The 25,587-nt window shown below is 36.4% G+C and overlaps 1 protein-coding gene across 6 annotated transcripts in view; it reads right to left on the bottom strand.

Moving 5' to 3' along the window:
* The window catches only part of TMX3 (thioredoxin related transmembrane protein 3), a 535,825-nt gene extending 512,416 nt beyond the window's left edge, over window positions 1–23,409 (bottom strand). For 3 of the 6 annotated variants that reach the window (XR_008211430.1, XR_008211431.1, XM_052704704.1), the window contains exons 1-14: window positions 23,007–23,136; window positions 22,699–22,756; window positions 17,652–17,691; window positions 16,405–16,528; window positions 14,227–14,272; window positions 12,752–12,832; window positions 11,708–11,807; window positions 11,406–11,483; window positions 9,100–9,166; window positions 8,405–8,503; window positions 7,482–7,539; window positions 6,517–6,570; window positions 6,129–6,185; window positions 1,394–1,523 (exon numbers count right to left, since the gene is read on the bottom strand). Coding sequence is in view for 4 of the 6 variants with exons in the window: in XM_052704704.1 (XP_052560664.1) it covers window positions 1,394–1,523; window positions 6,129–6,185; window positions 6,517–6,570; window positions 7,482–7,539; window positions 8,405–8,503; window positions 9,100–9,166; window positions 11,406–11,483; window positions 11,708–11,807; window positions 12,752–12,832; window positions 14,227–14,272; window positions 16,405–16,528; window positions 17,652–17,691; window positions 22,699–22,756; window positions 23,007–23,121 (1,107 nt within the window). In the remaining 2 variants the exon portion in view is untranslated. Of the gene's footprint in view, window positions 1–1,393; window positions 1,524–6,128; window positions 6,186–6,516; window positions 6,571–7,481; window positions 7,540–8,404; window positions 8,504–9,099; window positions 9,167–11,405; window positions 11,484–11,707; window positions 11,808–12,751; window positions 12,833–14,226; window positions 14,273–16,404; window positions 16,529–17,651; window positions 17,692–19,352; window positions 19,444–22,698; window positions 22,757–23,006 lie in introns of those variants that run through there. The other 3 variants (XM_052704705.1, XM_052704702.1, XM_052704703.1) reach the window with 3 other exon arrangements.
* Between the last annotated feature and the right edge of the window lie 2,178 nt (window positions 23,410–25,587).

The following is a 25,587-nucleotide window of genomic DNA, read 5'->3' as shown; positions in this document are numbered from 1 at the left end:
GTGTTGAAGAAGGCCAGTCTTCACCTGCCTCAAGATGCCAGAGAAACAAATAGGATGAGAATCTACATTTTGGAGAAAATCAACTGACCAGAACGCGATCCTGACCAAATTCTCCTAAAGTGCAAATTACAGAGATGAAGGACTCAAAGGCTACTAAGACCATACAGAATAACAAGGTGAATATTCCAACACCCTCCAAATAAAGGAGGTAGGGATTGTCACATTTCTCAGAAATTTTACTGTGGTTCAGAAACTTTACATTCTATTACTAGCTTATCACTGTACTTCAAAGACTGTTTAAATATAACAGAGAAATCAGCAAAGTTAAACATGCTAACATGTTTAAACAAAGCTAAAGATGCTAATAAAAACATAATTCAGAATTTTCAAGCACAATTAAAAATATTAAAGAATTGAGAACTGAAGAAAAAAAATGCAACTAAAGAATTTACTTGGAATATCCCTTGCCTTGTGTTCAGATACTTAGCCAGTAAAGTCATTAACAGCAAGCAAATCCACCCATATTGTGTTGTTGATATATCAATCTGTCAGACTAAATAAACTAAACTATCCTGTGTGACTGAAACAGTCTACAGCTTTACTTGTTATTGCTATTCAGCATCCTAAAACTGTTGGCATAACGTGATGCGAGATTCAACTAATGCAGTAAGTATTCAATGTAAAGTGAACTGGACATAGGTGTCTTCCAGGAGGCAGCATGATTTGTCAGCACTGCCTTCTTTCACTGAGAGGCCACTTTGCCCTGTGCGCACAAATGAGAGCTCTGATACAGTCTTTTCCTTATCCCCAAAACACAGCCTTTTGCTCAACTGAGGGTATAAGCAAAGTTTGAGTTTGCTTTACTAACATGAAAAAAAAAAATTGTCCAAGCCACCAACTGTGGGTGGATTAATTAGGCTTATTAAACGGTCATTAAAAGCAGTTAGAGAAGAGCAAGCTCGTGTCTGAAACACGCAAAAGAAGCATACCACCAATCTGAATCAGAACATATCATTCATGAAGCTGATAGATTTAGTCATTGCCCAAAAGAAAGCATAGAGTCAAGTTACATTCACCAGAAAAAATTTAAAGGAAATCAGGAAGAGAATTAAAAGCTCTCAATTTATCAGTGACAGCAGTAAAAGAAATACCAAGATAACTTAATAAGCTCTATACAATAAAACTACATTTGCTTGCTATTAGAGGGTTCTGCAATCAGAAATCTGAGCAAAGAAAAACCCTGAACTCTGAATCATACATATATAGACAGTGTCCAAGATAAGAAGACAAAAGAAGATAAAGCATATGACATGACAATCAGAGCAACCTTTATTTTCGTACTTCTTATAAAATGAACACCAACAATATATTTGAAGTCGCAATGAAGACTTACTTCAGCTGTACCATCCAAGATATTGTTAATAAACTGAACCATATCTTCTGTGTTCTCAATGTGCCTATCTGGTAGAAAATACTGCTGATTGGAGGTATTCAAAACAACGATAGTAGGAATTGTCAAGTCACTGGAAACATAAAAAAGGTTAGATGTAAAAAAAAAAAAAATCATCTCCATCATTGCAATTTAAATGACTTCTACATCATTAATCTTCTCCATGTGCACTGCAAATACCAGTTCCAGTTCCTTAAATAAAAGAAGGAAGAAGAAAGAGAATCACTGTAATGGTATAAGCTTGTTTCTCACTAATACTTTTTCTTCTTGTCTGTGTCAGTGAAGCTACTGAAACTTACTGCATGTTACATACCCACAGTGATTGCAAATAAAGTACCTTGTGATTTTCCTATTAGAGAGAGATCTCAGACAGTGGCCTTGCATTACAAATGCAGTAGTAGCATAACACAGAGCACAAACAAAACTATAACCCAAGAATTCAATCCCAGTTGATCAGCTCTAATCAATCAACCTTTGCCTATTGAGTCAAAAGGACACAGTATATTTTTTTTTAACATACCTTTAAGATAGAACAAATAAGCTAGAGTTTTTAAACTATTACTACTCGTTAGCTGATGTTCAAATGTATAATCACTACTGAGCAACAAATCAGAAAAAAACAGATTGGAAATCACCTCCAGAGATAATATAGTATAATCTACTTCTCCAAGTAGGACTAAATTCAAACTTAGCCCAGGTTTAGAAACTTACACTATACAAGCATATTTTTCTACAAACTAGATAATGCAAGCCTCATTTTTCTATATTTTCACTCTTCTCTAGCAGCGACTCACCCATGTCTATTTCTAATCCAAGTAATAATGATGATATTTCAGCCTTCACTGTGGCTATTATAATCTATAATGTCTGTAATCAACAGTATAAAAATACTAAGCAATTACTCAAAATTCTAATTTTCCTTCACGTCAAAGAAATTACTGTATCAGAAAATGTACAATAATCTTTTAAATTTAATTCCAAACTTAGCCTTGAGTAACTTTAATATTTATCCATGAAAACGCTAAGCTCCTACAAAACTCTAGGATTTAAGGCTCAGACCATATTCCTAGAATTCAAGTTTGAACCACGATGCACCTCAGAAAACATAAGACCTACTAGAGATAACAAAATAATATCATCTTTCTGAATGTACTCAAAAAAAAAAAAAAAAAAAAAAACAAACCCAGCTTTGTCAACAGTGAAAGCTAAGAAGAGGATTTTCTAAATACAGTTTTCTCCTATACATTTTTATTCTCTATTTCTTAGGAACAAGTAAGTAATGTAAGTAAGGAGTCAATCAAATCAAGTGCTTGATCACAACTTGTCAACTTCTGACAAAATGCGTCACTCTGGACATAATCAAAATAAGTTTCACTATTTGGATATGGAAAAGAAATTGATACTAAGCAGTGTAAACCACTTCCCACCCATAACAGAAAAATAAAGCACCAAAAAGTTAAAACATTTAACAGTTTGGTAATTAAATTGTTGGAGTTGTCTGAAAAGCAACCAAAAATTAAACCTGATATATAAAATTTATATGCTATCCTGGAACTCATAAAGTCACATGCTTAGTTGGGTTATTAAAAGAGCTGAGAAATGAAGATGTACAGACACCTTCAGTTGATGTTACAATGTTGTTCTATACCTCACCTTTCACAAATATGTATTATGAGGAATGTTTCAGTGAAATACTTAAATACACTGCTTTCTTCTTTTGTGCACACTTCTAAGTACCATATATTTATTTTTTTTTACTCAATAGAAGCATTCTCTTCCATTGCTGAAGACAGAAATAAATGACACTATTAGTGGAATTACATGGTCTAGTATCAAACCTGGAGACTGGTGACCCTGACTGTGTCTGGGGAGTTGGAACTTTTGATCCATGTGGTCTCTTCTAACTCAAGCCATTCTATGATTCTACATCTAAGTCTGCAAGTGTATTCCTAACAGGGACAACTGGTAGAATTATTTTGTCCTTTGTCAAGAAAGGGTATTTATTGTTATGCACATCTGGAAGAATAAAACATTCTGTAATAGATTTCTCCAGTTTCAAGAGGCTTTTTCTACCTGTTTTCACTTGCTGCCACCTAGTGGAAAATTGCAGGCCTGACAGTATTATTTTACTCAAAATATTCAGGCAATCAAGTAAACAGCAAATACTTCTCTTCCATGTATTTTGCTGATTTCCAGTTATATTGGAAACGCATGTTTCATTTAGGAAATAAACTACAAGTCTGCAATTAGTTCAACAGCAGCTTTTCATACACAACAAATGATAAATTTAGGCATTTTGTAGATTAAGTTTAAATAATCCAACTGAACAGATCCAACAATTATTACCAGATCACTAATGCTGTAAATAACACGTGTTCTTCTCCTTCATTTTATTCATCCCAGGGAACTCATCTACCTCCCTAGCTTCTGTGCACATCAATTCCAGTGCTCAGCAGAGTGTGCTGAGTAAAAAAACAGGTTTTTGTTGCATCAGTAAAATACCTCTCCTACCCTCCCAAACAGAAAAATGAAGCAAATTTATGCCAGACAAACTGAGAAAACCACACACGAAAGGAAATAATGAAAAATGGGGGTCTCATTTTTTGGCAACCAGAAAGCACTGAAACAATAATCACACTTTTACTCCAACTGATAGACAGATGTTTTCAGATTACTTGTATTCAGGTACTAAACTGAATCTAGAGGCATTCCACAGAAATAATAACTAGTACTTCTGAAGTCCTCATGAATCTCCTAGAACTTTTAGTGGCACAGTTTTAAATTAGAGCATTTGCACATCTATCTTGTTTTCTTACTCTTGACCTTGCAGACATCTTGTGGCCTTAGATCTAGCATCCACAAGAGCTACAAGACCAGACAGATATAAGACAGACACTGTGGAAGATGGATACTGCAGACTACTGCAGGTGCTCATGGTGTGCACTTTGATCAACAAGAAAGGAACTCAGAATACTCCTCCAGTACAAAGCTGGCATAGTTATTCCTATTGTGCCCTTCCTTCATTTAGAAGGCCAGACAAGAACAAGTCAACAGTAAACACCAAGCAACCGAACTCTCTAGTGACAGATCTTTGCAAAACAAGGACAAACATTAAGCATTTTGTTAGGTTACTTATATATTTCATAAAGTATCAAGTACATACCCCACAAGCAGATAGCATCTTTTACACATTTCATGCTGCATGTCTACAGATACATGAATCTCTGCATTTCAGCTCTACAAATCCATGGTGAAAACATGAATTCATGGTGTCTGCTAAGTGCTATTTCAAAGCTGACTTTTCAAATGGTAATAGATACCTGTCTCTGTTCTTAGGAAGATCTCTTACACAATCACTGGCAAATACTGTACTTTATTCTTCAACTGCTTTTCAAAAAAGTAAGGGCACATAAAGCAAGATCCCAATAAGCTTCAGTTTTGAAAATGCCCTTGTAGGAAAAAATATGCCTCTCCAGAAATGAAAAAAAAAAACCAAAAACAAACATGGCTAGATTATGAACAAATTTCTACCAGGAAACATAAAACTTCTAATTTTGATAGCGTTGTGTAAATTTCACCAATGACAGAGAAAAAAACACAACATACAGTTCTAATAGAGTACTTTATTAAGTAAACCTAAAAGATAAACTCCATCAATCAGCACTACCAGTAAGACAAACCTCTAAAATTAAATTATAGTATCATTTGTTTAATTAAAGCTACATATTTCTGAGGACAGTGATTTTTTTTTTTTTTTAATTCAGGAATGGCAGGAATTCTTCAGATGACTATTTTAAGTTAAATACAATAGCAACAACTACAAGAGAAAAAAAGGAATGCTGAAATTCTGACACACTAGGGCGAAAGGATGCCATCCAGAGGGACCTGGACAAGCTTGAGAGGTGGGCTCATGCCAACCTTATTAAACTCAACAAGGCCAAGTGCAAACTCCAGCATCTGGGTTGGGGCAATCCTAAGCACAGATACATGTTGGGCACAGAATGGCTTAACAGCAGCCCTGAGGAGAAGGATTTTGGAGTGTTGACTGATGGAAGACACAACATGAGCCAGCAATGTGCGCTTGCAGCCCAGAAGGCCAACTGCATCCTGGGTTGCATCAGAAGTGTGATTAGCAGGATGAGTGAAGTGATTCTGACACTCCACTCTGCTTTTGTGAAACACCATCTGGAATACAGCGCCCAGTTCCGGAGCCTCCAAAACAAGGACACGGAGTTGTTGGAGCAGATCCAGAAGAGGGCCACAACATTGATCACAGGGACTAGAGCACACGCCCTATGAGGACAGGCTGAGAGAGCTGGAGCTCTTCAGACTGGAAGAGGCTCTGAGGAGACCTTATAGCAGGCTTCCAGTACTTAAAGGGGGCCTATGGGAAAGCTGGGGAGGGATTTTTTATAAGGCCAGTAAGACACTAAAATGGAAGAGAATAGATTTAGATTAGACATCAAGAAGTTCTTAACTGTGTAGGTTGTGAGATAGTAGAACAAGTTGCCCAGTGAGGTTGTGGATGCTCCCACCCTGGAAGCATCGAAGGCCAGACTGGATGGGGGAGCAACCTGGTGTAGTGGGGGTGTCCCTGCCTATAACAGAGGGTAGGAACTAGATGATCTTAAAGGTCTCTTCCAACCCAAACAATTCTATGAAATACACATGTACTTACTCCATTAGTAAGCTATTGATGTAATCATTTCCATCCATATGGCCAAACTGAAAATCCCTGTAAGAAATGCAATGAAAAACATTATTAAAAAAAAAAAAAAGTAGTAATGTCTCAGCATTAAAATAAGTTTGTCCTAAATACTTTTCTTGTAAATGAAGTACATGATCAACATTATAATGCAAAAAAAAAAAAAAAAAAAAAAAAAAAAAAAAAAAGCAATGCTGCAGCACAATCAGCTATGCAAAATTAGTTACTGAAAGTCAACTGATGTCAGTGTATGGTTCAAAAAAACACTATACCATTTCTCAGGTAGAAAAAACAAAAGTAACTGCTGCCTTACAAAGGTTAATGCAGAAGTTCATTGAAGCTATTGTAGAAAAGTGCACACCTGTGAAAGTGATCCCGATAATCTCTTGCAACTTCCTGAATAATAGATTTCAGTCTGGAGACAAAAAAAAAAACCAACAAAAAACATCTGTTAATCCAAGATATACTTTGTCAAAATTCAAGCATTTAGATTTCTCCAATAAGTAGCAAACAGCATCGCATAAGCAATAATATCTGCCTGCTCAATCAACAAAAAAATACTCATCTTTCTTGATTTTAAAGGTTGAAAGGCTAGCTAGCATACAGTCTCAATACGAGAAAAAGAGTGTCAGACTGCTTTGCGTCATCTATTATCATCTGAATGTATGACACGGTGACCTTGAAGAAAATCCAAAGATGATTTGTCAAAACAGTAAACACACTACTTGGACAATATTTTCTCAGCTTAAATATACAATCGCATATTTAACAGAGAAAAGTCTTGTTCTTCCAGTCTCCAGCAAATTCTGACTCACATTAAGAAAGGGTATTTTCAACTACTAAGTTCTGCACGCAATTAATAGCTATGCATCACTAAGTTCATTTTAATGCAGCTGAAGAGCAGCCTTTTGTTTAAAACTAATAAATTTATCTCAAAACCATCTGAACTTAAGTACTCTTTTCCATATTAGAAAAGTGAGGGTATTTGAGTTCACAAGATTTTAAGGTGACACAATAGCTTAAAGAACTATGCAATCACTGTTCACGTGATCTCATTGAAAGTCTCCCTTTAAAACTATATGGACTTAAACAGGGCTATAAACAAAGTAATAATGATGTCACAATCTAGAGAAATATTAATTATTAATTAATTAATTATTAATATTAATTATTAATAGAGTAATATTAAAGGTAAAACTTTTCATTTAGTCTAGAATTTCTGAATTTTTAAGGAATCTCCAGAATGCATTAAGATTTTATAAGTCAATGAATTATTTTTCCACCATACCACCACATTTTTCCATTCATCGGTACTCAACTCTGTACCTGGTATGTTCCACTGAAGAGTTTTTGTCATCAATCACTGCAATAGCCACAAGTTTTCCTAAAAAAGGAATACAGTACTTAAAGCCATTTAAAAATAAATTGCATTTTCAGATAGAATACGTGCCAATATCTGGAAATTTTTGTAACAGCACTTCAGTAAATGCCTTTTTAAAATATAACATTACTTTCACAAACATGTGGGAATCCAGGCATTCTGTATCTTCAGAGCCTTGAAGAAACCAATGCAGGATCGAGTATAAACTTGTTTTTAAATGGGAGGTAGATTATAACTTACCCTGACCTGGAAAAAAAAAAAACAACACAGAATATCCACGGCTTCCTAAGCATATACATACTCTAAGAGCAAGTAACTGAAGTTACTTGAATACAAAGTCTTCATTTGTCTTCCAAGAAATTTCACCAAACACAGAAGTATTCAGGGACAGGTCCATTTCCATAGACGTTCATCTCCCTACCTCACCATATCTCCTCTAAAGATACTTGAATTAGCTACTATCTGAGAAACTTATATAAAATACTTACCTGAATAAGTCCATCCATATCTGACATTTCAAAATCTGTTTCTAAAATTCTGATGGTTTTTCAAGAATTTATGATTTATAAAAAACCTAAATTATTATTAAATTGAAAGCCTTGCTTAGTTTTTGTGAATACTACAAAATTAGACATACTTTTTTTTTTTAATGCTGTTATTAAGGGTCTAGCACAGGCTTTGGATGAAGCCTCTAGTACATATAAAATGTCTCCTGTTTTTGAAGTTAATTGGACATCATCAACTCAACTTTCAGATTAAGTAGGGTTTCGTTTGTTTTGTTTCATAAAAAGTATCCTTTCTTACTCTTCTTTGCTTTTTCTTAATGTTTAATTTTAGAGACAACTGTTCAAACATAGCAACATCTCACCTGTATCTCCAAGTTCATACAATGTAAAACCATCTACAGTAAGATAACCTTGAAATCTTTCTCGATTTATCCAGGATGACAGATCGCCATCTTCATATTCTAAAAACACAAAAAATGCTGAAAGTTGAATACACATTGTGTGAAAATACCATTTTTTCCCCCCCATTTTCTGGGGGCAATGTGAGAAAACAGAATTATTAATATGTCAAGCAGTACCTCGCTCTCATTTTTGAAACGTTAGTATATATTTTGTACAATAAAAGTCATCTATCAGAAATGAAAATTCTTGTTCACTGTATCTGGATTCCCCCAAAGCTTATGTTAATGGGTGACACCTCTTCAGCAAGTTTTCTTCTACTTTCTGATTTGAACAGTGAGTGAAGGAAGAATATTTAATTGCTTTGGTTCAGGCAAAACAATACTACTGGAAGCTGCATCTCAGTGATTAACATGAAGTAAACTTTCTTAACTTCAACATCAGTACTGATAAAGACAATTCCTCCAATGATGTATTTTATTCTGTAAGTAATCAAACTTTTCCCTATGCTGCCATGAAAGAGCTGTTATTTATCACAAAATTATTGGTGCATTTCCCACTGTTCCATCTTGCCTTGAAATAAGCAGCCCCACTGGCTCTAGTTTCTCCACATTTGCTTTTAGAGTCTTCTTTTAAAGTAATGTACACTTTTACTTACCATCATACACAAAGTAAGTTCCATCTTTGAATACAACAACAGCAGGTAGTTCAGGCAAGGTCAGATACTGAAAGAAAGATATTCTTTGGTTAATCCATTAAAAAAAAAAACTTCCAATTTTTTAATAAACATCTTTGAAGTGTGGAAAAATACTCCACGGGGAAAATATTCAAGTACATTTAAACACATTCTGCCTACATTGTTAAAAATAAGCATTCTATCTTCTGCAATATTAACAAGCAAGAAAACATAAAACTATTCTCAACAGGTAGGCCTCATAAAATATAAACCAAACAGCATTTTTACATGTATCTAAAGTACAATCAAAGTTTTACTAAAATTTGACATGCACTTTAAATAGGTCATAACTTGAGAATATCATCAAGCTTGCACTATTCTGTTTTCAATTTGTGCTGTTGTCAGCGTAGCTGCCATACAGAAACTTTTACTGAATGGACAGTCAGTAACAGAACACTTGAAGAGTATTATATTGATAATATGCCCCACTAAATCAGGGCCATTTTCTGTGTTCAAACTGATGGAAATGCAGATATTCCAGAAGACAAGCCTGCAAATGCCCCTCATGTAAGCATACAGAACAATGAACGCATACATCACCATCCTGAACATGCTATTAAGATTCATTTGGTCAGCAATATACTCAAGAATACACAAAGTATAAAAATCTTGTAAAGATAAAGTTAACAGTCACAGTAAGTCAACTCAATAAAATGAAACAAAAAGCACTGCATGTACTCCTTTCTGTTAGCTATCATTAGTTAAAATTTTAGAATTTAGAATTATAGAATAGAACCTGTGATTAATAAAAGACTATCATATTTTTAGTCCTGATGATGATGTTGAATCGTTTCTCTAATTTATTTATGGTTTGGGGAAACATAAGAACAGTATAATGAGTACTTCTCCAAATAACATGCCTACTGTAATCATTGTGTTATCTCAGAAAGAAATGCAAAATCAGTGGGTTTCTAATGTAAGAGCTCATACACATGATCAAGAAGATTAATTCTAGATAATGCTTTATTCTTTTATTCACCACAAGCATAGTTCAGCATTTTTAAAGCTCAAATCAGCCTATGTCCACCTCATGGCTTACAACATAACTAATCTTATTTCAAGCTTTAGGTGTAAAACCACAAAACAAAGCTGATCAGTTAATATCACATCTCATCGTGAAAAGCCTCATTACAAGTAGCAACCAGTTACTTTGTAACATTTTTGCTACTCTGGAAAGAAACAGTGTACAGTCACTACTTCAGTTACAATGATGCAACATTTGTAGCAAATTACACTGGGTAGAAAGAACAGTTCATTGCTTACATCATAGAAAGAGTTCCAACCTTTTGCATTCTTGGTCAGTAGCAGCTAAACTGTAAACCGTTCCTTGCTAGAGGGGGAACATCTAGATCAGGTCACACAGGAACGCATCCAGGAAGGTTTTGAATGTCTCTAAAAAAGGAGACCCTACAACCTCTTCGGGCAGCCACGTTCCAGTGTCCTGTCACCCTCGCTGTAAAGTTTTTTCTCATATTTACGTGCAACCTCCTGTGTCCAGCTTGCACCCATTGCCCCATGCTCTATCACTGGATGTAACTAAGAAGAGCCTGGCTCCATTCTCGTGACATTCACGCTTTACATATTTATAAACATTAATGAAGTCACTCCTCAGTAACGTCCAAACTAAAGAGACCCAGATCCTTCTGCCTTCCCTTGTAAGAGAGATGTCACTTCAATAGTTAAGCAACAATAGTTAGAAACTTTTCACCTTTTTGACTAAATGCAAATGACTTCCTTTCAATTATATAACATCTCTCTCACATTCAAGAGTACAGCAGGATTCTGCAGCCAGCAGACTAGGCTGGTTGATACATGGACAGACAATCAGCTGTATCACACAAGCTGGAAAGAACTTATCTTTTCACTAAAGCTCCTGATACTATGGTATCCATGCTATAAGACAGATGAACCAATTGGCTGGTGAAAAGTTTATCAGGAGCAACAAGAGCTTTGTAATGGATAAAAATGGAAACATGCATATTCTTGAGCTGGTTATGCAGAATTCAATGTGGGCTGAACATGTCTTTAAAATTTTATCAACATGATTTAATCAGTTTATTAATATTACTGAGCAAGTCATTTTGTTAACACAAAGCATGTAGACTCAAAAACTTCACAGTGAAATTATTTGAAACCTACCAAAGACAGATGTATTGCAGGAAGCCATCTCTATGCCTCCAAAACAACCAAAAGAACATTTTTACGGACATCGGAACTGAACAGCTTACCTCAGGGAGCACATCTTCTGAGGCAGAAAAAAAGTATGTATAAACAATTAGTTCTGAAGCAACTTCAATGTATTTTTCCTGCAAAAATAAAAAAAAAATTTTTTTTGAATGGTTCAGCTTCTGGGATGCTTTAAAGTTTTGCAACATACCTTATCTTCAAAAGATTCATCAGGAAATAGGGTTGGGACACAAGATTATAAAAACCACTTCTAGTCTTTGAACTTTCTAGAAGTTATTTTACAGTATGTCTGCGGAGAGTCATAAGAAATAACTTTTTAAATAAATTTAATCTAGTTTCAAACCTTTAAAGGAGATTCCCCACCAACATATACAAAAAATACACGATGCCTCTTTCGCACATGCTCAAACATATGCTGGCTAGGAAGTGGCCTGATAAGAGGTCTGGAAAAAAAGAAAGAAGATAAAAACCTTAGTCTGCCAAATCACAAGTAGAAATCCCCAAAGAAAATGCCATACAGGTAGTTTGGTTTCCCAAATTCCTCAACCCAAATTTATCCAGTTTTTCAATTTCTATCAGAAAAAGAAAATAAAAATCCTGTCTCTCAAAATAAACTATGTTTCCTAAATAATAAACTTACATTTTAGACTAGCATCTTAGAACAAAATGTTGCTACAATGTTAATATTCAAGCCACTTACCAGCTGTACAATCATTTGAGAGAAGAAAGATGGTGTGGTTTTGAAAATATTCTTTAAAAATTTTAGTAAGCTATTAGATCACTGACACTCTTACACTACAGAATTATCAACAACTTCATGTAATAAGTATTATATGTCTATATCACTTAATTGTATCTAAGGATGAAAGGAAGAAGTGCCATTTCTTTTCTACTCAAAGATTTGGAGGCCATGGGCTACCAGAAGAAAAGAAGAAATTATGAATATCAAAAAACGTTTTGAACAATTCTGTAGAAATAATTTCCTCATGTTGCTAACTGCCACAGCTTGCTGATGCACAAGCATATATTTTACAGATTAAGGAAACTTGGAGTATGAAGCAGATTCTGTCTTCGTAACAATGTCCATATATTAATCCACATTTATGTCAATATTTTTGTCTATAGCTCCTATGAATTTTGTTTGTCCACAGTTTTGAAAAGCCCTACATCTTGCATGATAAAGAATTATAAGTGCGACTAGTCGGTTCCTATTTGTCTTCTCCATGTCACTCACCACCAAGCTCACAGGCAACCACATGCATTGTGTCTAACTTTTAAAGTCAAGGTATTTTTATTATCATTTTTTTGATCAGTTGCATTTTTGGCCCAATGCAAAATATTTTGGAAATATTAAGTCAGAAGCAGTCTCAAAAAATTATGTACTTACCCTGCTACTCTATTAGCGAATTCAATTATATCATCTTTGGTCCTAGGTCCTCTATAATTGTATGCCAAGTCACCTTTTAAGCTGGATGAATGGGAAAGGAAGAAAAAACAACAAGGAGGAAAGAATTAGCTGACATTAAGAAGCCACAGATTCTGAAGAACAAAATTAAAATCAAATAAGTTTTATCCACATACACAGAATTACTCAAACGTTTACTAGTCACTTGTTAGCAAATGATAATCAAAATTATTTTTAAAATATTAATCAACAAGCAATTAGCAAAAATATAAAAAAAAATCAGAAAAATAGAAAAATGCAATACAGTGTAGTTATGGAGTAAAAACCTATTTATACAATATCTAATAATTACATCTAAAAACAATTATTTTGTTTTTTTTTTTTTTTTTTGTAGTGTGTAGCAATCATAAATACAGAAGTTGCTAGGAATATTTGCTAATAAATTCAAAACAGCTAAAACAAATCTAAAATGTCTTTTTTCTTCTTTTTAGTAATTGGGAAGTACCAAATGATTTGCAAAACTTTCTAAATGTATGCACCAAAGATTCCACAAAGTACTTGTCAATTTCTTGTACCTTCCTGGCACACGTGTATTTAATTAAAGTTTACTACATTGTAACAGCCTTCCTTTGAATCCAAGTTTAGGAAGCCCGTGTGAAGAAAGTAATCTTAAAACAACTTTCTATGCCTCTATATGCCAATAAATTTATTATCCCTAACAATTAATATGCTCAATATTTGAGTCATTTTTGAGAAACGTAAATTAAAAATTTTATATATATAGTGAATCTTACCCTTGAACAAGTATATGCTGTGAACAACTCCTATATAATCAGTGAAAAGTGATCAACATTACTATTTAATATGACCTTGTATTGGACTACGCACTATATATCTTAAGAGTATGTATGATACCATTACAGCTTGGATTTTTTTTTCCTTTCCTTAAATGTTAACCTCCATTAATTTTTCACAGTTAGCGATGCAAGAACAAAAGCTACATGTGCATCCTTTGTCAAACAGCTGCTCTCACACTTTAACCTATACAGTAACCCAATAACCACCAGTGTCACTTACATAAGATTTTCAGGAAAATCACTGGAGAGAAAAGAAGGGCAATTGAAAATAAGAAAGCAAAATTAATACCTTAGAGAAGTCAATGGAAAGACTTAGGTATGCAGTTACCGCCTGGATCATTCTCAAGACTTCAGATCAGTTGGTACATGAAATTCCTTTCTATATTTCATATAAATGCATACACACACTTTTAAAGTTGCATATATAAGACAGAAGTGAAATGAATTCCAAAATTACTACGCTATTTTTTTTAAACAATTAAGATAACGTTTTCTGTTTGCTTTGTTGTTTTTCAAAATGGAAAACTACCTTTTGCACTTATCAAATGAATGTTGGGAAAGGTCAAGTTCAAAATAATTCAGTGAGAAACATCAACTTACAGCTTAATTGTTGGATAGCCTCGCACTCCGAATTCAGATGCAATACCTGAAATATATGCATTAATGCCAAACTGAACCAAGTCTTGTTCACTTGCCCACCTTAAGGTTTAAGTAATTTCCTATTCAAGGCACATAAATAAATGCAGAGGCTCCTGATTTAGATGCTAGAAGTAAACTGGCATCTCTAAACATAAATGTTCAGTCAATTTTCTCTACAAGGTATTATGCATTTAACGTGAATCACACATAGAACCAGCTGGAAATATTTGAGGTAAGAATTAAGCATCATGGATGTAGGGTCTGTAAACATCCATCCATCCATCCCACCCTGCCTCACATTTGCTCAAAAGGTTGTATCTTGATACTGGAACATGCTTTACCGTTGTGAATGTAGCAACTGCCACCTTAACAATATCTTCAAGATAATTCAGTGTTTCCCAGAAGTTAAAATAAATATTCCTTAAAGAAGAAAAATCTAGAATAAGCCTAAACTTTTGATAATGCCTCTGCAGTCCCTTGACAGGGTGGGGAAGAAAAGAAGAGCTAAAAATGCACCAAAACATTTTAATACACGAACATTCTTAAGCTACCAACCACATGACACAGTAACACATGTAGGAGGACTGAGCACAGGGCTCTGAATAACAGTTTAGAATGTGTCACTCTAAAATTGTTTGTTGTAATCAACACGAGTTGTACAGACCTGTCAATAAAAGTAGCAGTTCACATACTAGCATCTCACTCAGAGCAGACTGATCTAAGAAACACGTGTTCTATGCTCACTTGATTTTGATCTCTTCCTCTTATGTTTCTTTTATTAAAAACTAGAATCTGTTCAGATGTGTGCTAATATGTTCAATCACTAAGACTTTCACTAGACAGCTTATTTTTCCTCGCAGAACTCTGTAGTACATTCAAGAAAACTGCAGAATAGGCAGGTTGTTTTTCTGTTTTGTTTTTAAAAACATCTCATCCATGGAGATTACTGAAATCCTCTCAAGTGATTTATTTACAGGACCAGTGTCACTTGTTGATACAAAGAACATTACACAGGCAAATAGCACCAATTATGCTAGCACTAAGTGCAATTTATTTCTGCTTTCATCGCATTCAGTGGACTTTAAGGCAAACTTGCACAAAAATTCAACTGATACACCAGGTAACAGTTCTGTTAGTATAACCACTGCATTTATTAGATGTTCTATACAGTTTCCACCAAAACATTCTGATGGCAAGCCATCAAAAATTCAGACTTCTCATGTTGCTTAATGTTCCTATTAGAAACACAAAACTAGTTACACACAATCTCCATACTCTTTTCTGCAACATATATGTACTTCACTTGTTATACTAAGTATGAAGAAACTCAACCTTCACCAAAGAAACTGTTTAAAATGCTATGCAAATATAAAGTGTCCTGAATACTTGGTTTTAATTGCACACAGACATCACATGGACCCTACTGTTCCCTATGCCTTCCCTTACAGATTTAAGTGAAATGACAAGAGACAAGCACACTAAAACTAAGAAAATAGTATTAAACAGGTTAAAAGTCTCTCATGTCTGCCAAAACTACTTCTCTGAACACCTCAAATTTTGTATGTTTCTATTCCTGAAAACACTCTAGGGTCTGTACATATGAAAAGTATCTTCAAAAATAAAAGCATTAATATAGCTCAAACTGGTTCTTCAAGAATACATATAGAGAAACATGGGGAGAAACTGGCTCAGCATTAACATAATGACTTCAGCGATTTCAGTTGGTTTTTGATTTAACGTTTCAAGGAGTAATTACCTAAAAAGAATAACAGCAAGAACACAAACATTTGTCCAACAGTAATACAGGGAACATAAAATGTGGTTAAATTGAATGTTGTCAAGAGAAGCACTACTCCAAAACACTTGTATAAAGGTATTCTAAGTATATCAAAAGGGATATATGTTAAAAGCTTTCACCTTCCATTTGCTAAGAAATCTCCACACAACCAGCAGTAAGTACAATAAAAAAGTACATACAGCATGTTGTCACTTTCAGAAACAAAAATCAGGAGATGGTTTCCCAGCAACTGTTTTTACATGAATTTCTTATAGAACAATAGAATGACTAATGAAAACAAAGTAAGAACAGCTTCTGTTTTGAAGCCGTTAGGAAATTATCTCCGTTCAAACCTTACTTACTAGAGAAGGAAGTTGCATCCATCTTCCCAACTCTTACTGGAGAGCCCATGTTTTTCATTTCTATACCCACTTCATTCCACACAGGCTCTAATTTCTTGCAGTGGCCACACCATGGTGCATAAAACTGAGAAGATACAAATACATTGAATTCAAGTCAGATACATAGATACATTAGTAAGGTTTATTTCGCAACTTTGTTCTTCTTCAAGTTGTATGAAAATAAACCTGACAGTTACTTACAAAGGTGGAGTGATAAACTGAGCTTTTAAGATTTGGTACTAATTTAATACGAAAGCAGGAGTTATAGAAGAATGTACTCAGTTGTAGCACAATTATACCTTTTTTTCCCCCCAACAGATTGTGTAGCAACACATTAAAAACCTCTCAAAGTACTTTCATTTGGTTGGGTTTTTTTTTGTTTGTTTGTTTGGTTTTGGGTTTTTTTTGTTTTTTGTTTGTTTTTTTTTTTTTTGAAAGTGAAAACTTTTAATCCAGGAATACACATTTTAATTTGCAAAAATATATATATTATTCTTTGAAAAGGAGATTGTATATATATGTACATATATACACACGTGCACACATACTTCTAAAGCTATTCTCTGCATCTCGGTTTTTCAAGAAGTGACTTTTATACAAACACGGTCTAAAATCAATTCCATTTTTGTCAAGGTCAGAAACGTGAAACTATTTTATCTTCCTGCCTATCTTGCTATAATGTCTCACTAAAATTAACAGAGAAGATTCCAACGTTTTAGAAACATGATCATGCTGCAAGCTGACAGTAATGTGCAGGAAGACAAAAACCAACTTGAAATGGTTTACCCTACTGAAAAGTATCATATTCCTTTCCAAATACATTGGAAAGAATGGACCATTTCATGTATTCGATGCTAAATGTATAGCAAAAATTAGTTGATAGAATTGTAAAAAAAATCCTGTGTGCAAGTTATAACCTCTTCATTGCAAGTGTTAGATAATCTGCTTTCCATTTTCAAGGACTGTAAAATGTAGGTTGAACACTGTCTGTATTCAGAACTCAGGTTCATCCTGAACAACGGAGGACAACTGCGTATCCACCCTATCAAATGAACTAGTCATGTAACTTCTCTGCACCACATACAAATGTTTTTCCAAATGATGAAGCAGCCCCACTACACAGTGTACATTTGTGTTTTGTGTTTTGTGTTCCACTAGCTCGGTGTGAAATAATGGACAACTCTTCCAATTTTTCCTTCTATACTCACATCTACAAGCCAAATATCATCTTTACGGTTTTCTTTAAACCTAGGAGGAAAAAAAAAATAAAATTAATAGATCTGTAAGAGTCTATAATTAGATTTAAAAACTACAGATACTAGATTGCTGTTTAGCTTCTTTTTTGGAGGAAAGAAGAGAAGGTGGAGGAGCAAAGTTATTTTTCATTAAATAATCCCAGCTCACAATACTACATGCACAATGTTTATCAATTATACTTCTATAACCATTTGCCAAAGCCAAAACAACCAACAATAAACAGCAAAATCACACAGAACATAGAAAGCATACCAATATTCACAAATCTATTTGATTGTGATATGCAATCCAAGGGACCAAAGTATTCCGGTATTATACTAAACACTGCATATTGGTAACTGCTCAGAATACATAGTAGCCATCTTCCTACAGCACTGGTTTACACTGTTAATCCTAGCTTTACTGAACGTACACTGACTAAATTAACCTTATGTTAACATGCAAGGCAATTTTTGTTCAACTTCATTCAAAGTTTTACTTCTCTCCTTCATCTGCTCCACTACAGGGGGATCTGTTCAGCTTTTTACACAAGTTACACAAAAACTTATTGGAAGACAGCTAATTTGAAAATAAAATATTAGAAGTCGTGGTACTACTAAATACTTTTAAAGTTAGAGCAATGACAACCCTATGAACTGATTACCTTTAACTGTAAACTTGTCATGAAAAGCATGAAAATACAGAAATAAGATAGAACAGAACACACTGTTTAGAAATATATTGGTATCTCTTGAAAAGTTGTTTACATATTTTAACACACAGTTGTCACTACAACAAAATCATGGAAATCATCTTATTATTTAACTGTTCTTATGTTGAAAATTAAATAAACCACAACTTTCACTCAAGGCTGCTTCTTTTAATAAAGATTCGAGCTTTCATAAAAGTGACTACATTTGGGAGAAATTAGAGCTGAATGTTTTAAACTGCAGAATTTCAGTGGTTAATTGAACCCTCAGAAAAGATATGGTTAGTGACTAACATAACCAGTAACTTCAGGAGAACAGCTTTTAAGTCACAATTGCTTGAATATACCACCTCACAAAAAACACGCAGAGCAAAAGAACTACGGGGAGCCTAGCATCTCATGAGAACTCTAATGAAGCTCTAGCTAAGTTCCCACTACAAATACAAATAGTCATGACGCAAGAAATAGAAAGAAGCTACTGAATCATCAGATACTGGGCTGCATTTGTATGAGGGCTGCACCAAAAGTAATGCCTCCTATTTTATTACATTGGTCTACAACATCAGAGGCAAGCGTTGCTGATACAGCAGCAAAGAAGGCTGAACCTTCTCATCAATGTTCCATTACAATTTGTTGCTGTGTAACAGACGGCAGCAGAGAGACAGTCTGACAGAACGGTGTCTGATGTGGAAGCGCCTATGAAACAAAGATGTGGAACTGAATTCCTCCATGTGGAAAAAATGGCACTCTGATATTCATTAACGCTTGCTGAACGTTAACGGAGACCAAACGGTGGATTTGAGCATGGTGAGGTGCTGAGTGGTGCATTTCAGCAGTGGTGACAACACAGTTAAAGACAAGCCACATTTTGGATGGCCATGCACAGTGTATGATAAATAGACGTACAGAGGCTAGGCTAAGTAGGATTATCATGATGAACAGATAATAAATGGAAAATGCTCACCAGCGTCGCAGGCTCGCAATAAACTCCATGAGAAGGGATCTCCAGAAAGAGATCCCTCCTCAGTGGCAGTCAGCACTTAAATGAGATCTAGGAGAGGTGGAGCCAGGCTCCACCCCTTCTGGTAGCACAGGGGAATTGCCTTCACCTGCGCTCCCACAGCTGACTCATTGTTTTGCCTCAGGTGGTCAATCAGAGGTTCAGGATATGATCAACAGTTCCCACACAGCTACCCTGAAATGAAGAACATCTCTACAAATCAACTAACAGTTGAGACTATAACTGAGTTTTGTAAGTTTTGTAACTGAGAATTTGCTCCATCAAACAGTGTTAGCTGTTTGCTTTTTGTATCTGTTGTAGTTTCTGTGGAAATAAATAGTAGGAATTATTTTTGGAACAATACATATATTTAGAATATCAGCTTCGTTTTGTAAAACAAAAATTTATAATGAGTTCTTTCTACACCCTGTCACATATGACTCCATTCCAAGGAATGGTAATTTAACAGGAGATTACTCAGAACATTAAAACACTTAGGAAGGTGAGCTGAAATCTTACGTGATGGCATACAGCAAGAAAAAGAATGACAGAAAGGAAATATCTGAAGACTCTGTATTCCAACGGAATTTTATAATTTTGACAGCACATTCAATAGGCCTAATATATTGTAAGAGAAACTTTATTACTGTTAAAACTGTGGCATAAATTGTACAACTCATTTAAAGGCATCTATTTAGTTAAAATATCAAGTCTAACATTAACATTACCTAAACAAGTTTGAGTTCAGACAATTTTGTTTTGTTAATGATTAAACTATTAGACTTTATTAAAGAAGCTAACCACACAGCTGGAGAAAAATAGAGGTATCTGTACAAACAGGTATTTCAGCATTTTCTTGAAGGTGCTGTTTCTAGTTACTGTAAGCACATTTCCAAAAGTAAAATGCCAGCACTTTTTGTTAACTGCCCTGCCCTCTTATGTCAGTAGACACAGGCACAGTCACACTGGTGGAAAGATGATATAGGAATCCCATCTCCTTGACTAAAATGATTTGTCTCAAAAACATATAACCTCTCAACACTTTACACTCTGCTATCAAGTACTAACTCAACTACCATTTAACAGACATACCCATTGAATTATTGACTATAAAAAGAAAACAGCATGAAATCAAACTAAAGATGAAGGACTCAATTCCAAAGGACTTAAATCGGAAGCTTTAAGCTTTTTAAGCTTCCACTTAAAGTGGAAGCTGCTGCTTTTACTCCTCCTTCTCCCTTCTCAATCTCCTTATACCATTTCCGATCCTGGGCTGAGCTCCTACAGCATCCTTACAGATAGAAAAAATACTTAATTTTGAGTAAGGTTACAGACCTGTTTCATTATCACATTGGAACAACTCTACAAATGCTGTAAGATGAGCAACAGATCTGAGGTAGGCACTAATTAAGGACAGAAGAAACTGACAGGAACCATCGCTCTTAGTTTGCATGCATTCAATGGCCCAGTCAGGTGATGCTGAGGAACTCATATCTCTGTTAGTTATTCCCTGCTACTTGCTTTCTTCTGTCCTAAAAGCCTGGGAAAGGGACTTGCACCTTGTGCTAACAGGCATTGTTTGCAACTGCAAAAATAAAATAAAAAAAAAATTAAAATCAGCAATAAACAAAACAAGTTTTCATTACAAGCAAGAACTCCATTTATGTATCTGTAAAGTGGGAAACTAGAAGCTTTCATCAGTCACTGCTCCCAACCTTTTTTCTTATTATTTTTCTCACTGTTTGCCAAGCAGCTAAAAAGAAAAGATTGTCCTGAACAAGTCACAACTTAATTCCCAAGTCCAACTGCAAATACAGAAACTTGTAGTTACATAGCTGAAAAAGCAAAGCATTCTAAAACTGGATTTTCAGTTATCAGCTATTCCACAAAATTTACATGACTACAGAACTATTCCTCACTCCAAACAACAATTAGATTTAAACTTATACCTGCAGAAACATGATATGGGAACGTGATGTGGATGCATAGAAGCACAATATTTTATTCCTGCAAACTCTTTATTTTCAGCCTCAGAAAATATGAGGCAAACCAGCTTTGAAAATCAACTCCAAGCAGTTACCGTGCTTCAGCTGTTCTTTAACAACACTTTAAACACAATGCAAAGATGCTGAGGTATCTCTCTGATACCCTTTCAATACATTCCTATTTCCTACCCCATTACTTCACTACACTCATTTGATCCCATGATTAACTGCTCCATATGAATTAGCCGTACGTTTAAAAAAAAATAGTAGCTTTCTGATTGCTCAACTACAGGAAGGAAACCATCATGCACTGAACCCTAATAAACGCACAATCTGTGACTAACTTAAACTGATCATGAAATAGCTATCTAATACATTCTCTTCCTCCTAGTCTTCTCAAGAAAAATTTTCTATACTTTCTATTTCAATTCTAATAATTGTGCTGCCTTATAGCAGTTCAGATCAACTTGTGGATCTAACAAAAAAAAGTTACATCTACTTGTAGAAAGTTAGTTTTTAGAGACAACTACAAGCAGGTTGAAAAAGATCTCTAAGATTGACTAGTCCAACTATCAGCCCACTGATACCATGCCTACTAACCATGTCCCTCAGTGCCACATCCACATGTTTCTTGAACGCCTCCAGGGACAGTGACTCCACTGCCTCTGAGTACACTGCCACAGAACTACCACAGTAAGGCAAGTAAAGGTAGTACGTAGCTAAGATTAGGGCAGGACTATGCATTTCAACACCGCCACGGAACTAAGGCTAAACTTGCTGTAAAAGCATATCTTTGCCCAGGAACATAAGCAGCACTCCACAAACCAGTCATGAACCAGTCCAGCAAGCCTGCCTTATTCCTCTTCCTTTTCTGGCCATGCATCAATGCACTTTCTCTCCCAACTTCTTGTTGCAGTTATGCAGCAGAGGAAAATGAAGAATTTAGCTGAACACAACCAGCTTTAACTCAGGGTGGCTACCAGCCCACCAATGTCTTTATTCCACCAAAAAAGAGAAAGAAGAATAAAATCAGAGAACGCTTTTGAGAACAGCGCTTGTGAAAACAGCTCAAAACAAAACCACAGAAATAAAACACTCTCCAGCTTAGTTGATAGCGCCTGATAAATACAAGCCCCAGAATTTCTACCGTTCCTTCTCAGAGGAGATTACTTTTCCTGAGTAACGTTCTGGACAGCCTTACACTGCACAGAGCTGCTGGCCTGGGAACAACCACCACCACCCCTCCCGCCACCCCCCTTCCCTTGTTCTGACACTAAAAACAGCGTGATTTTTAATTAACATTGCAAGTCACACACAGTACTTACGATTCATCCAGATCTTCCACAAAAGCCGCCTCTGATGCCAACGCCAGCGCAACCACTGCTGGGTGAGAAGAACCGTCAGTGACCCCCGTCCGGACTGTGGGTGCTCGCTCGGAGTCCTTCGCGCGACCCGGGCTCCCCTCCCAGCCCTTACTTCCCCTCACCCATACCGCAGCTCCCCGTGCCCGCACCACCCCTCGCCGCCTCCTCATGCCGCGGCACTGCCTGCCGCTCCCCAGCCCTTCTCCCGGCCCCAGGGCCCGCCGCTCTTCTCCTGTCCCCGCACCGGGCGCATCCCGCACGGCTGTTACCTGCCGCCCACAGACACCGCCGCCACTCGCCCAGCGCTGCCATGTTGACAGGAGACCGGGCACGGCCGGAAGGGGAAACGGCACGGCGCCGTGCCGATCTTCCCTCACTGCGCATGGGCGGGCAGCACGGCGCAGTCTGCCGTGGGGGTAACGGGCGGCCCGGGGTGGCTGATTCTGCATCTCTGTGTCTTTCAGGGCTCTGGAGAGCTGCCCCTGGGAGGCGGAAGAAGAAGAGGGAATCATTAAATCCTGGTGTGAGGCTGGGTGCAACTTGGTGTGAGCCCGCTGCCTCGGTAGAGCGCGTTCCTACTTTTCCCGAGGAAGCCGCCGCGTTCCAGTAGCTCCTATGGGAACACAAAGGGCTAGGGCTCCTCCCGGTCTTGTAGACGTCTCCAGGTTTCTGCCTTCAGTCGCAGGTGGAAAGCTTTTGCCTGTTTGTGAGGACGTTCACTGCCTAGCTGGACAGGACTCAGCAGAGCCTTCTGAACAAACCGGGCACCGTGATGTCCCAGCAGCCTCCAGATGCTCTGATTGAGCATCTTCCTTGAAATGTGAATTTCAACATATCTGTATCATCCAGAGGTCTTTGATAGGTAGAATTCCATACTTACTGTTATGTCAGCAACCCTCCATCACGTTTATGAAAAACACAGGCTCATTCTAATATCAATTTTATCATTCTCCTCTTTTCCCATCCTCTGCTGGCTTGCTGTCAGTGCAGATTTGCAGATCCTGGAAAAGCAACTAACCCAGCTAAAAAACCTCTTCGGAAAGAAAGAAAGAAAAAAAAAAAAAAAAAAAAAAAAAAAAGCATTTGAAAGCAAGTTTTTCATCTGGAAGTGTTTTGCCTTATTTAGAAACATATTGGGGAATCTTATTACTACATCCAAACACCTGTAGGTTTATAGAGGACAGCCAGCCTCTTCTTAGTGGTTCCCAGTGCCAGCACAAGAGCCGTTGGTATAAACTGGAGCACAGGATGTTCCCTCTGAACAGCAGGCAGCACTTCTGCACTGTGCAGGTGATGGAGCACTTTGCACAGGCTGCCCAGAGGCTGTGGGCTTTCCTCCTTGGAGGTCTCCAGAAGCCACCTGGCTGTGGGCCTGGGCACCCTGCTCTCGGTGGCGCTGCTGCAACAGGGCTGGGACTGGAAGACCCAGAGGGCCCTGCCTGCCTCAGTCACGCTGGGATTCTGATATCTGTTCTTTTTCAGTTTTTCCTTTCTCCTCCATTTTGGAGTTACTTCCCTAATCTGTACAAGCCAATGTTTGACATTTTGAGGAGAAGGATAGACTGTTTCCAGTGAGAATTCAGTTCTTCTGACTTTAGTCTTCAAATCACTTTGTCTAATCTACAGGCAAGGGATAAACATTCCAGTTGCCTCACTTCTGGGCTTCTGCATGTGTCAGCAAGCTACATACAGAAATACATGTACTCTGTCGCTAGCCTAAAAACAAACTGGGTATTCAGTGTCTCTATTTGATCTAGTAGTTTCTGTGCTTAGCATATTGGACTTATCAAATGATCTGCAGAATTGTCCAGCCCTTTGGTTAGGCCAGTTTCTGGGTCAGTGGTTTATTGGCAGAGAAATAGGTCAAGACCTGAGAACATATGTCACAGCTCACATTAAAATTCAAGTTATCTGACTCTGGCCTGTAATAGATTTATCTTTTTCCTACTCGATTTGTCTGAAAAATTACGCAGCATTATGCACCTTAATAAGACTGTTCCATATTTTATTTTTGTGAAGGTAGTGGAACAACTAATGAGTTGCTAACATCCATAATGAATAATCTGAGAACTATTCACATAACGCATAGAATCTCTGTTCCACAGCATTTCACTTTTTGTATACTGGCATTAGCTAAGCACTGACTGAGTATGCCTGACCAGATGAGAACTGACATCTGTCTTGATCCTAATCTAGCTGGTGTCTAGACTGAGACAATGAAAACATTTTATCTCACCAATCCTTTAGGAAAAAAAAAAAAAAAAAAATCCATACAGAAGAAAGTGGGACTAGCCAGATAACTTAGATAACTTTAAGTTTGTATAATCCTATTCTTTTATTCAGACAGTTCACAGTTTCACTGAGAAAAACACTTTGTATAGTTTGGTATAGCGTTGATGAAAACTGTTTGCACATCCTTAAATCCTATTTGTCATCTTTGAAGTTTATTCTCTCTGCAAGTAACAGAATGTCATTTCTCTGACTTTTGCATCTGAGAGCTAAATTTTGTCTTAGGCGATCAGCTATGCTGTTCTAGACCTAAATTGTTTTAAGATTTAAGGAGTCACTATATTTTCTTCTTTGTAAATAAATTTATTATACCCATAGACACAACGCTGCACTATATCTACTTGTGCAATCTATAGTGCAGGTTTGTTCACTAAAATGTGTTATGCATATTAAAGGTCTTGCACTGAAGGCAAGTGACAAAGCAACATGGGAAAAGCACACAAAACGCAAAAGAAATAGGATAATGATAGGTGTTTTCTAGAGAAAATTCAAGGTTTTCTTCTGTTTATTATATCTACTGTGAACATGTCATTAAAAAAAAAAAAAAAATGAAGATAGGAT

Source organism: Tympanuchus pallidicinctus, unplaced genomic scaffold, assembly GCF_026119805.1.
Source record: "Tympanuchus pallidicinctus isolate F22 unplaced genomic scaffold, pur_lepc_1.0 scaffold5, whole genome shotgun sequence".
Taxonomy (NCBI): domain Eukaryota; kingdom Metazoa; phylum Chordata; class Aves; order Galliformes; family Phasianidae; genus Tympanuchus; species Tympanuchus pallidicinctus.
The sequence above is the reverse complement of the archived record's forward strand: the minus strand, read 5'-3'. Positions and strand labels throughout refer to the sequence as shown.